The sequence below is a fragment of the Temnothorax curvispinosus genome, unplaced genomic scaffold (assembly GCF_003070985.1).
Source record: "Temnothorax curvispinosus isolate PA1 unplaced genomic scaffold, ASM307098v1 QBEX01002667.1, whole genome shotgun sequence".
NCBI classification, from domain to species: Eukaryota; Metazoa; Arthropoda; class Insecta; order Hymenoptera; family Formicidae; genus Temnothorax; species Temnothorax curvispinosus.
In genome coordinates, this window is record NW_020212447.1 from 1 (window position 1) to 12,850 (window position 12,850).

At 35.6% G+C, this 12,850-nt stretch overlaps 3 protein-coding genes across 4 annotated transcripts; 2 read left to right on the forward strand and 1 right to left on the reverse strand.

Moving 5' to 3' along the window:
- Positions 1-2,051: 2,051 nt before the first annotated feature.
- Positions 2,052-4,754, forward strand: LOC112451847 (transforming growth factor beta regulator 1). Its single transcript, XM_025011752.1, has 5 exons — positions 2,052-2,481; positions 2,589-2,820; positions 3,126-3,402; positions 3,487-3,706; positions 4,021-4,754. The coding sequence occupies exons 1-5, from the start codon at positions 2,362-2,364 to the stop codon at positions 4,189-4,191; spliced, it is 1,020 nt and encodes a 339-aa protein (XP_024867520.1). The 5' UTR covers positions 2,052-2,361; the 3' UTR covers positions 4,192-4,754.
- Positions 4,755-5,058: 304 nt separating this feature from the next.
- LOC112451849 (etoposide-induced protein 2.4 homolog) lies at positions 5,059-7,561 on the reverse strand. Its single transcript, XM_025011756.1, has 7 exons — positions 7,345-7,561; positions 6,627-6,796; positions 6,298-6,553; positions 5,844-6,187; positions 5,695-5,769; positions 5,523-5,609; positions 5,059-5,443 (listed from the first exon to the last, which is right to left on the reverse strand). Coding segments are annotated over exons 1-7 (948 nt in total). The 5' UTR covers positions 7,360-7,561; the 3' UTR covers positions 5,059-5,442.
- A 299-nt stretch (positions 7,562-7,860) lies between these two features.
- Positions 7,861-12,570, forward strand: LOC112451848 (UDP-glucose 6-dehydrogenase). Of its 2 annotated transcripts, XM_025011754.1 has the most exons (7): positions 7,861-8,163; positions 8,225-8,271; positions 9,216-9,689; positions 10,195-10,392; positions 10,950-11,396; positions 11,755-11,910; positions 11,991-12,570. In XM_025011754.1, exons 3-7 carry the CDS (start codon positions 9,225-9,227, stop codon positions 12,165-12,167), a joined length of 1,443 nt encoding a protein of 480 aa, XP_024867522.1. In that variant the 5' UTR covers positions 7,861-8,163; positions 8,225-8,271; positions 9,216-9,224; the 3' UTR covers positions 12,168-12,570. The 2 variants fall into 2 exon arrangements, with proteins under 2 accessions (XP_024867522.1, XP_024867521.1); XM_025011753.1 differs by lacking the exon at positions 8,225-8,271 and having other exon boundaries at positions 7,866-8,163.
- The last annotated feature ends 280 nt before the right edge of the window (positions 12,571-12,850 follow it).

The window sequence follows — 12,850 nt, forward strand, 5'->3', positions numbered from 1 at the left end:
AAAAAAAATTCTGACTCACCACGCCGATGTGCAACGGGCGGAGTTGTTCAGCCACGTAGCTACGGTGATACTGTAACATATACAAACATAAGATTCAAAAGAAGCGTTCAAAATGATCAACATTTCAAGATATAATTTTTACGCGCAACTAATTTGTCTTTTAATAAAATATTTAGCAACACACGTATTTGTGTTCACCGAAAACGATCTTTACAAGAGTAAAATTTTAGATAACCTGTTTCTCTAATTATTTTTAATTTATCGAGATAAAACACGTCAAATAAATAAAAAAGAACTATTAATTTTACGCAGATATAAGAGATGATACTCACCCCAAGGTTGCTCCGCCGGTGCCCGATGCCTCTCCCAGGCCTCCTCCTCCTCTCAGGACACTTAGGCTTCCTCGTCTCACCGCACAGAACACTCGCGAGAAACACTCGCGGATGATAAATTACACGCGCGCGCGGACTACGTTCTGTTAAAAGTCTTTCTCGCGCGATATTGTACGGCACTCCCGTTTAAAAAAGTCCTTTAATCCGATTACTTATGAGCGGCACTCCCGATGCAAACGCGCGACGAACCGGCTGCGGTTCGTTCATTCAATTAAATCGGCGAACGAGGGTACGTTAGCTTCCCCGTCTTTGAATTTTTATCCAAGCAGAACAAGAGTTTTGCTTGGGTAAAATCCTCGTACTGGGTACTGAGCCTTCCCACCTCGCCAAGGTCGTACCCGTGGGAGGGAAGTACTTTACTCTGTAATATAAAATCGGGTAACATGAATTTTTCATGCAAATTTGAAGGAGTCGCGACGCCGCGTGCTCCGCGTCGTTCCGCGTTCATCACCGCGTTACTGGCGATACTACGCAAGTCGAGCGGACGATTAATAAAAACACGCACTTCGTTATAATCAGTGATACGCCGTTGAAATTAAATATCGCACTCATGCACAGTACGTACGGTATCAAACTCGTAAATCTCGCGAAAGTATAACTACATTTTATTAATATGCACAACGAAGAATCGTGACAGCCGGCCGCTAATCTTACGCGACGCGAGATATACGAGAATCCGAGATTGTGAAGCTATTCTTAAGCGTATCAAAAACGGCGGATCGTCTGTGATTGGTCGCTCTAGTCGATACGCCCGGTACGCGCGTACCGCGATACGCGCCATGGGACGGCACCCTCACTCGCGAATATCACAGCGCGAAACTGCAAAGCAAGTCGTTCATACATACCTCCGCCTCGACGTCTCGAGTGAGCGCGTCGCGCGACACGTTCATTCCGATAAACACCTCATACACTCTAAATTGTTTTACACACCGGCACACGGCACACACGGCACACGGCGCGCGGTACTCGATCGCGTAGCGCGTATTCCCGCGGCCCGCGAAACGAGGAAGCAGGAATGCCAATCACCGAAACGAGCGCGTTCCGAAAACAGCACGAAGCACGGTGACGTCGGTGACGAGCGCGCGCGGAGCACAAACACTTCCTACCGGTGCGAGATTCCTCGGAAGAATGATAACTGAGTCACTCACGCAGGTAACACTACTCCGAGCGTTGACGGAAACAAGTGACAAGTCCGCTCATCGCCAGAAACAACATCGAAAACGCGCCGATCTTCAAAGTACGGAGCTTTCGAATGTAACGGTCGCGCCGCTAGTACGGACTGCGCAGGTGCCTACACTGCCTACTACGTCACCGTCACCGTATCGATCCGCCGCGCCGGCGGCGCGGAGCGGCGCATGACGTCACGGCCTACCCCTCCTAAACGGCACGACGCGCGCGGCCGCGGCCGATTCAAAAATACCGAAAACTTTCAACGAACAATAAAAGACAACGTATGCCGAATCTTTCGTTAACTTTCACAGGTTTAACTGGTTTAACAGGTTTAACAGGTTTAGCGTCGGAAAATGCAACACAGCAACACACGAAAAAGACCGGGATGGCCTCTCTCAGGTTTCTCTCTGACGGTACTCACTTTGCTCCTTAGGAGCGTGTCCGGACTAAATAGTAAATATATCCGACTTTATCGACAGACATTGCTCTTAGGTTAGGTTAGGAGCGTCATATTATAATTAACCGCGAGACGAGTAAAAGTGAAAGGTGAAAGTACAAATTAATTGTCAAATATTAATAGACAGACTTGGCTATCTGTCGGGCCTTGGCTAAGACCCGGCCTTTGACTTATCTGTCTATTAATCTGTGATAACAAGAAGAAAAAGAAGAACGGACAGAAATTCTTAAACCTATGTGTATGTGTCAGAATTGTGACACTTATTATAATACAGTACATATAAGGCGATACAGCACAGCTTCTTAATCTGCACAAGTACAGTGTTTTATTAACAAACGCAATATGGCCCAAGCATATGATAATTACTACAACGATTATCATAAAAATGCCGAGCTGCAGCAAAATCTGAAGTACAAAAAGAAATACCGAAAACTTAAGAGGATCGTAAAGAATACCGTATTCGTGAGTTTTAACATACGGCATATTTTGACATTTTTATATAGGTGTCCTATTCTGTTCTATAAATATAACTGTGTCCATAATTGACTGTAATCTAAATTCTGATACAGGAAAACGCAGCATTATGTGATCAGGTTGCGCACATGCAAGAGAATTTGATGTTGGTTAAAGAGGAGAGGCTGTTTCTTCTGCGCAAGTTATGTCAACAACAGGGGGAGATGGAATCTAATTCGACAAGTCTAGCACGTTCGCAAACGAGTAATGCGAATTCGCCATCACTTAATCCAGAATGTACTACTCCAAAGAAAACAGTAAAAAAGAGAACCTCCACAGATGGATCAGGTATTTCTTTACAGTAAATTCAGTTGTAAAAATGTCCTGGCCTGTACTCGGAACGCATTTTTATCGCTAAATGCATGCATTATAGTTTACGTTACATATACTATAGAATCTCAGAAATAAATGCGCGTATTTATCGATAAAAGTGCGTTCAGAATACGAGCCCCTTATATTTCGGAAGTCTGATAGGCCAGTGTCAAAGTTAGTATTATGAATTAACACTCTGTAATCTGTATAATAAGGAATACTTGTAACGCAGTGATTATATTCCTTTCTCATGTAAGAATTATGATTTCAACTTGTCCTAGAATCAAAAAACAAGACAAAAAGGTATAACAAAACGGCCAGAAGAGTGGTGCAATTGATTCCATTGGATGTACACGGAAGACCAATATTTCCCATAGCCTTGGGGGATCTTACAATATATTCTCTTGGTGAAGTGGTATCAGACAGAATCGCGTATCACACGGAAGAGCTTATATTTCCAGTGGGTTATTGCAGCACGCGAGTGTACGCAAATTTAAGAGATCCAAGAACAAAGAGCCTATATACTTGCAAGATATTAGACGGTGGTCCAAAACCAAGGTATAAGAGATTACGGTAGCAATTAAAAGAGGGTTATTCCTAGAAGAAATTGGAATAAACATACGAACACAACTTTATTTATAGATTTGAAATAGTATCCGATAATGACTTGGATCAACCGTTAGTTGGATCTAGCCCTGATGAATGCCACTCAAAGTTACTGGCAGCAATTTCTCCAGTTCTTTGTACAATAGTGCCGAAGGGTGCAGATTTCTTTGGGATTTCTCATCCTACTATACAGAATCTAATACAAAGTTCTCCAGGAACACGTAAATTGGCTATGTACAAACAACAACGTTTTGAAGTATGCATATAGCATTCTAAGATTATTATATTTATTCTTAATAGAGTTAAGAAAAAAGAAAATTATTAAAAACATCAATGATTGCTAATAGCCATGAAAAAATAAAAGTAATTAAATCTAGTAGATATTTTAAGATATTTTTGTGAATTTCTAAAAAAAAAGACCTTTCTAACCAGAATACTCCAGAATTAAGTAATACATTCGTTTTTAATTTGATAAATTACTAACTTCAGATAATATATTTTGCGAAACTAAAAAATTTATTTAAAACGTCAAAAGATTTATTACTTTATTTAAAAATTATATTGTTATAGGTAAGCAAAAATCATGTAATTGATCGAGCTACAAGTCCGGTGACAGAAACGGAAACGGATCCAGGCCTAGGTTTTGCGGCATTACACAGGCATTATGCATTGATGTCTTATACAGTGAAAGAAGAGCCTACGGATCAAGATCTATTAGCGCTTCAAGATCTCCTTGCGTAATTGCATTATTTCTATATTTCTATATTGTTAAGGGTCGACAGGAAGACACGGTGGAGATCTCGCGGCAAGCCGTGAACTATGAATCGTAAAATTCGTATTACGGCCAAAATAATGAGAAAATCGCACTTTAACTGCGATATTCATAATCAGCAGCATCGCCTTCAAACTGCTACAGAGCAATTTTTTGGAAAAATGGTCAAAATAAATTTTCGAGTTTTTATTTTGACCATTTTTTCAAAAAATCGCTCTGTAGCAGTTTGAAGGCGAGACTGCTGATTACAAATATCGCAGTTAAAGTGCGATTTTCTCATTATTTTGGCTGTAATACGAATTTAACGATTCGTAGTTCACGGCTCTCCTGTCTCGACCTCCAATTAAGAAAGAAAAAAAGAACCATTAGAAAATGAAAAGTTTAGAGATTTTACAGTAGCGTGTTTAGATTATATAGGAACTCTAGTTTAGATAAGGATAGTTTTAAAAGATATTTGACCCTTTATTCTACAAATAATTATAATAAATTTTATATTGCCATCAATAAAACCATCACATGTTGCAAAACAAAATTAAAGCATTAATAATATCACCAAACTTTTATTTATATTGATTCTAAAATTTTGCCCTTTTTTTCAATAGCTTACGATAATAAATAAATGTTACAAAGTTTAGTATAACGCTCTCCTCCGATTTTCTTAAAATTTTGTGAATTTATTTTTATGCATAAAATACATTCTGAGAAGGAAAATCGTCGCTCATGTCCTTTTTTTTTCAAAGTTTTATGATATCAGTAAGTAGGAAAATGATAATTTATGGCTGTAAAATACTGCACATTTAATCGGAGGAAAGAGTATTATACTAAACATTTACCAATTATTTGTTTAATAATTTGTTTAATAGTGAATCCAGTTTTTTTTCAAAGATTCGATTCATATTCCGCTTATTCCATTACATTTAGCATAAATTGGGGAAAAGTAGTGGATTAAGACAGTGTTGTCGAGCCGGGGGATCTGCGCGCCGGTATCCGTCTGCATCTGGGAGACTGCTATGCATTTATGCATGTTTCGCGACTATCACATGTTTCTTGTCGGCTCGGGCAAGAACGGGCTCGTTGTCCGTTCCATGGGGAGAAAACCCGGGGCACAAGCCACCATTTTCGCGGTGCGGCGGTCTCCTCGCACATCGCTTTCTCCTGCGCGCAAACCTTCTTTCCTTTGCTACGCGGATGGGTGGCGGTATGTTTGAGAGAAACTCTTATCTGTAAACAAAAGTAGGTGATTATAGAGCATTAAAGTGTTGCAAATTAGGCATTTACTCTTCTTTTTCATTTTTACTACCATCGCTTATTGGCCCGTCCAATGGTTTTATTGAATAATGTATTTGCAACTGCAATTACTGGCGAAAATAATTTTAGCTGAAAATCACTGAAACAATTATTTAAATTATGTTAAATATCATAAATGGTACAAAAAAATATATTATTAATTATTTTTAATGTAAAAGACATACCATACTCCAGTTACAGGTTCTGCTTCGTTTCCACTTACAATGAACAGTGGAAATAAAATAGAAAAAACACAGCCACTGAAAAATAAAATATTGTTTTAATAAATCATTGTATCTTGAGACTTTTTAAAAGTAACAATATTATTTCATACCTTATAAAGTAAGAGTTGGGCAGTTGGGTAAGTACTGCTAATGGCATGCCAAAGCCTAAAAAGTATGGCCAATTGCCTTCAATAAAAGTCAATCGTCTATGTAACTCCCAACCCATGTTGAACCACTTGTATTCAAAGGCATAGAGAGCGTATAAAAGACACATGTGGACAAGAGCAAGAATGTCCCCCAATGGCGGTAGTGGGACTTTAGACGTCAACATTCCTTGTCCCAAGAACAATGCTTGAACTAATACGCTGAAAAGCGTGTCAGCTATTAATTTACTTACACTTGATAGAAGCATTGGTCTTCCTTGTCTGTATCTGTAAGCGCTGTCTGCTATGTCCTATATATGTATACATAAATATACTGTATTTATACTATGTTACATAAGCTCTAATATTCATTACTATACCATTAAATAATTTTTGTTACATTTCTTACAAAAATTATTACCTGAAACCACAAACTGTTGACTATTCTGCTGAGTAAGAACAGTGGTAGCACCCATATTGTCCCAAATGTAAGGGATAGAAATGGCTGGATCCATGACCATACGGTGAGGCCCATGCCAGGAGAATGGCCGAATATAATAGTCAGTAAGTACTTAACAAATGGCAAGAGTCCAAAATCAAATATCAGTATACTAGCCCAAAACACTCCGCCATTCAATGCGCAGCATTGTATGGTTCTCATCAACACCATAGATTCCCTAAAATTGAGTAAACTCATAAATTTTACTAAAAAATTCTCTTGTATCTATTTGTTGTAAACAATAAGGATACCGTTGCTTATGCTTGGCGGGACTCGGCATAACTAAGTCTCTTTTTCTCAACTCTGCTCGGCTAGGAGATCTGCTGACTAATTTCTCGTTAATTTGCTTATCCATGTAGAAAAGAACAACGGTACCCTTCAAGCTGTCTATAAATCCTCGACATATTGCATAAATTATTCCCTGAAAATAAAAAAAAATTGATTCAATGTGCGTTATTCAACTAATAATCTTATTCAACTAATAATCAACTAATAATACGTCTGCAAGTTCCACGATTATTATATATTTTGAATTAGCCTTTAATAATGATTTTATTAAACATTATGGTTATACATTATGGGTTAAATTTTTACTTTCCAATGTCACGTACTTTTATAATTAAATAATAACAACAAAGTAACAAAATAAGCACAAAATTTTGTTGCTTAGTTAATTTCGAGCAGGCTTGATTTAGCAGAATCAAGTCAGTGAAAGTTAAATATTAAAAATTCATATAAAAGTCATAAAAAGATGGCAATCAGATAAATTTATAACAAAAAAAAAGAAAAACAGTTTTATAAAATCAAAAATTATTCCTATAATCAAGAAGGAACTTTTAATACGCTCGCGCGTATTAGACAATACGATAGGAGATATCGTATTGTCAAGAGAGATACCGATCGCCTATATGCAATAAACATCACGGTAGCTGAGAATGTGCATGGTTCACGAGGTTAAAGTCTACTCACTGTCACGCTATCCATTATAATGTGCCTATGCCTGGCTGGATGTGGCTTAATCTATCCTCAGAGAACAATTAACGGTACACTGGACAGTCATTTTACGTATGACGGGGAAGAATAGCGATTTGATAACTACACTCGTTCAATTGTGTTAAACGTGTTTCCTCGAACTTCGAACCGCTGCTAGCCAGCCACTGCTAGCTGCTACATATATGCTAGTGCTACGTGCTACAGCTACTACACTCACAGAACAACTACACTACTGTTAGCGACTGTCGGGCACCGACCGTCAGACGTCAAATGAACGACGCCGAGTGTCGATAAAGCAGCCCGATACTACTTTGAAATTAAATAATGTATTATACATACAATAGTCATCTTGAAATGAAAAACGATTATTTAATTAAAATAACAGTAAATTATAGTTTTGTGTTGGCGATAATATTTATACGAAATTTATGAAAAAGATTTCAGAAAGAATTACAGCGTTGCCAATTATTTGTCGCACGCGCTTGTGTCGCTTGTGATGCTCTAACATGGCAACGTGGCCACAATGGCGCGGCCTGGTTGCAGCCTCGACACCTCGTAGCATCGCGAAATGACGGACGCGTAGCGTCCAAAGAGTTCAGAGTGGCAGAAGTCTGTGCAACGCGACTCAAACATCGCCGCACTGCAGTTTTCTCTCATGAACAAAATCGTTTTTCCATCGTGAAAGCTGCGTTACGATTGTGATAGACCGTAACTCGCCGCACTCAGCATTGCGTCCATCTACATGCCGTATTTCTGCTGATCCCCAGAGAATTATCCATTGTTTCAGTTAAACAGGTAACAAAACAAAGACATTCGATTCTCTTTGGAACATCTCTTTAATTGGAGCATATTGCAGCGCCCAATCGTGCTCCGAAACAAAGGCCTAGGAACAGAAGCTTATCGGTTTATTTTTCAATGTTTACCTATAATCTAAATAATATAGCTTTTAATTATTCTAATAATTAAAAACAATTTTGGTGTATATCACAATAAATTACACGTAATATTATGGATAAGAATGTAGACAGAAGGGTCTCGATATACTGTCAAATAATGATAGAGCGAGTGGAAGAAAGCAAGTAGATAATATATTTGGTCTTCCGTTGTCATGACACATATTGAAAAAGCCCGCAGATATATTTTTATCAGCTTCCGGGCATTTGCATTATTTGGGCAATGATAATTTTAAACATCTCCTTGTGACGGAGATAGATGAGAGAATGCTTTCTTTGGAATCTTCATTCGTTAGTCCGAAAAAGTCATTCTGCGTGAACTTTTATTATAGTTTTACATAGACATTCTTATCATATTTTATCTAATTCTATACTGTATTGTAAAACAGTTGTTTAATACAAATTCTACATGACTGGTTTAATTTTTTAATTTAAAATTTTATAATAATATAAATTTTTGTAAACATTTCTGTTATCATCAGATTAGATTAGTTTTATCACAAGTCATAAACATTTGTTGAAGCGTATAAACAAAAATAATCTGACATGAAACTATAAAATAATGTATTGTACAGTTTTGTTTATTTGATTCTAATTTTGAACAATATATAATTATATCAAGAAAAAATAATATATATTTCTGTTTATATAATAGATTTAACAGTAATAGTAATTATGAAATAAAGAAAAAGAGTAAAATTTAAGCTATTGAATTTTCCTTCGCTCCAATGTTTTATTTTCAATTAAGTAAGTTACAAGAAATATTCTTCTACAATATTTAATATAAAATATGATCAAATATTTATTCTAAATATTTTATTACCGTGATTTTTCTATGTACAACTTCAAATATAACTAATTGTAAACGTAACGTTTCGTCAAATAATATTGCAGTAAATCAAAATGACAAAAATCCGAAGAATCTGCTGTATCGGAGCCGGTTACGTGGGTGGCCCTACGTGCAGCGTTATTGCATTGAAATGTCCGGAAATTCAAGTGACTGTCGTTGATAAGAGCAAGGAGAGAATAGCGCAGTGGAATTCACAAAAGTTGCCGATATACGAACCGGGCTTGGACGAAGTGGTACGAAAATGTCGTGGGAAAAATTTGTTTTTCTCCACCGATATTGAGACAGCGATCAAGGAGGCCGATCTGATATTTATTTCGGTGAACACGCCGACGAAGACCTTTGGCAACGGCAAGGGAAGAGCAGCGGACTTGAAATACGTGGAAAGCGCTGCCAGAATGATCGCGGAAGTTGCAACTGGAGATAAGATTGTGGTAGAAAAAAGTACCGTACCGGTAAGAGCGGCCGAGAGTATCATGAACATCCTTCGTGCTAATCACAAGCCGGGTGTCTCCTATCAGGTAAGAAAACTATTTTTTACAATAATTTAAACGAAAGAGTACGACAGTTTTTCTAACAGTTGTCTTCTGTAGAATCTATTTAATACAATTAATACATTATTTAATACATTTAATTTTTAAGATGTATCTCTTTCTGTATATTTACTTCTAATATACATTTAAGTATATCGACATTGTAACATAATGTTGCGTGAAAATTGTAAAATGTTGAATCGCATTTTCGGAATTAATTCACTCGATAAAACACACGGCATGCAAGATTTTACTGCGTTTTTGCTGTGCCTGTAGTTGATTGATTGTCGAACCGCTAATAGTAATCGTATGATTTCATACTTGCTTAAATTAATCGTCGTTCATTCAAGATAACGCTCTTGCTTTACACCGTATTATTCATGACCTTTTCGTCGCTCAGATGTTTACTATTATTGCGCGTTATTTATCTATTTGCATATTCACTGAGATTATTTATCTCCTTGATATTTACTGGAATATTAATTTTTTTCAGATTCTTTCAAATCCGGAATTTCTGGCTGAAGGAACCGCTATAGAAGATCTGGTCAACGCAGATCGAGTGTTGATTGGCGGAGAGTCTTCGCCAGAAGGACAGGCAGCTATCGAAGAACTTTGTAAAGTTTACGAACATTGGATTCCAAGAGAAAATATTTTAACAACTAATACATGGAGCTCAGAACTGTCGAAGCTAGTAAGTAATCATACATTACAACCAGAATATGAAATGCACTTGTGAACAGTATGTTGCAAGACAATCAATGAGATTTACACAGCTTATTTACATATATGTAAATAAGCTGTGTAAATCTCATTGATTGTCTTGCAACATACTGTTCACAAGTGTAGATAAATTACGCAATAAATAACTTAAATTCAATGTAAAGGAAATTGCGATGTTTAATTAAATTTTTTTTATTGAAACAATATTTTTACTAACTTATGTAATTAATTAAATGTTATACATATTTGAGTTACTTAAAAATAAAATATAACTCATTAAAATATTAGTTAATTAGTTTTAATTATCAATTTAAAACATGTTTATACATATATCGTTGTTGAAGTTCCTTTGCTTTATAAAAGTATATAATTTAATATTATTATAATATTATTCATAAAATCTTTTAAGTAAGTGTATTTCCGCAAATAAGATAGAGACATGTAACTTTTTAATCAAATTAAATTTATATACTTTCAAGGAATAAACTGATAAATTGCAATATTCATTTATATTCACTCTGATTTTAGGCTGCAAACGCTTTCCTCGCTCAGCGCATCTCCAGTGTAAATTCGTTATCAGCAGTGTGTGAAGCTACGGGTGCCGACGTATCCGAAGTCGCACGAGCAATCGGGCTTGATTCTCGAATCGGTTCAAAATTTCTTCATGCGTCGGTCGGTTTTGGAGGTTCCTGCTTCCAAAAAGACATTCTAAATTTAGTATATATTTGCGAATGCTTAAATCTGCCCGAAGTGGCGGCATATTGGCAACAGGTGATTGATATGAACGAATATCAGAAGTCAAGATTTTCTGCGAAAGTTATAGAATCTCTCTTTAACACTGTGACGGACAAGAGGATTGCCATGCTGGGTTTTGCCTTCAAGAAAAATACAGGAGATACGCGTGAATCACCAGCAATTCACGTCGCCAAGACGTTGTTGGATGAAGGCGCTGTTCTTCACATTTATGATCCCAAGGTCAGCTCTTTCTCTTTTCTATGTACAATGTATTTCAGATGTATCGGACTTGTTCTTAATAATAGATTCTTTAAATTTGATTATAATCTATCACGAGTGGCATTTAATGTTTTTTTTTTATTGATTCCTCTTTAAATTAAACTTCTAAGATCTTAGAAATTTTCAATTTAAGTTAAAAATTTAGTTTATTTCTTTTAAATATTTTGGGATGTAATTATATCCTGTATTTTCCATATTTTTGTTCTCAGTTTAGATAATAATATTTACATTAGATAAAAATTGAAAAAATACATTTTACTAATCAGTAATGGTCAATAAGTGTATTATGCTTGTTACACGACGCCTTTTTAACTCACAGGTTGAAGAAACTCAAATCATTCAAGACTTAACTCATCCAAACATAACGAGCAATCCTGAAAATATAAAAAGTCGAATCAGTATTTATAAAGATGCTTATAGCGCAACGAAGAATACACACGCGATAGTTTTATGTACAGAATGGGACGAGTTTATCGTAAGTATATATATAAGAAAAGAGATTTTATATAATTTTATATAATAAATTTTATATAATAAATTTTATATAATTTTTAGGAACTGGATTACACTCAGATTTATGCAGATATGATGAAACCAGCGTATATTTTCGACGGAAGGAAGATTTTGAATCACGATCGGTTACAAAGGATCGGTTTTGTTGTTCAAACTATCGGTAAAAAACTCACGAGATCCGCAATTTCGAGAGCGTGGGGTAGTCAGACACAAGTTTAAGAAAAAACGGACCAAACTATAAGCAATACCTCCAATTTAAGAAAAAACATCAACAATTATTGCAATTTTTGTTGAGTTAATCCAATCATATTGATGCATTTGTAAAACGTAGAAATTAAATTTTACTATTTTAACTGTTTTTAATTTTAATTTGATTCAGATCACATGTGATGTACGCGGTATCGCCTAAAAAGAAATATTATGAAATCTTTTGAGTTCTCGTATCGTATTATCTATTTAGATATCAATTTCAACAAAACTAAATCAAATGCATCAAATAAAGAGTACGTATGCACTGTCAAATCGCAGTAAAATACTGATAAATTTGAAGTGCTATGAATTTACATAGATTTTATTTGTTTCTTTTTATTACAATTATTTTAACAATTTTAATGGCATTTTATATTAGTATTATTATATTAGTATTATATATTATTAAATATATTACAATAATTAGCAAAAGTTACTGTTTTTATAAAGTTTCAATGTTGTTTTAATCATACATTCACACTTATACATATGTAAATTACATCTAACTGCGTAGTGCGTATATTGTGCACAGTTCATAAGTATACATATATTATAAAAGTTTATAAATAAATGTTTACAGAAAAATTGTTTCATAATTAATGTATTAAGTTTCGGTATGTAATTTAATATGTTAAATAAAAAATTACATCTAA

What these genes read in the sequence shown, in the direction of transcription:
- LOC112451849 (XM_025011756.1), bottom strand. An exon ending in TCAACAGTTTGTGGTTTCAG is followed by an intron (nt 6,188 to 6,297) that starts GTAATAATTTTT and finishes ATACATATATAG; the next exon opens with GACATAGCAGACAGCGCTTA. An exon ending in GAACCTGTAACTGGAGTATG is followed by an intron (nt 5,610 to 5,694) that starts GTATGTCTTTTA and finishes TAATTGTTTCAG; the next exon opens with TGATTTTCAGCTAAAATTAT.
- LOC112451847 (XM_025011752.1), top strand. Translation starts at nt 2,362, where the DNA reads ATGGCCCAAGCATATGATAATTACTACAACGATTATCATAAAAATGCC. An exon ending in AACCTCCACAGATGGATCAG is followed by an intron (nt 2,821 to 3,125) that starts GTATTTCTTTAC and finishes AACTTGTCCTAG; the next exon opens with AATCAAAAAACAAGACAAAA. An exon ending in GACGGTGGTCCAAAACCAAG is followed by an intron (nt 3,403 to 3,486) that starts GTATAAGAGATT and finishes CTTTATTTATAG; the next exon opens with ATTTGAAATAGTATCCGATA.
- LOC112451848 (XM_025011754.1), top strand. Translation starts at nt 9,225, where the DNA reads ATGACAAAAATCCGAAGAATCTGCTGTATCGGAGCCGGTTACGTGGGT. An exon ending in AGCCGGGTGTCTCCTATCAG is followed by an intron (nt 9,690 to 10,194) that starts GTAAGAAAACTA and finishes AATTTTTTTCAG; the next exon opens with ATTCTTTCAAATCCGGAATT. An exon ending in GCTCAGAACTGTCGAAGCTA is followed by an intron (nt 10,393 to 10,949) that starts GTAAGTAATCAT and finishes CTCTGATTTTAG; the next exon opens with GCTGCAAACGCTTTCCTCGC.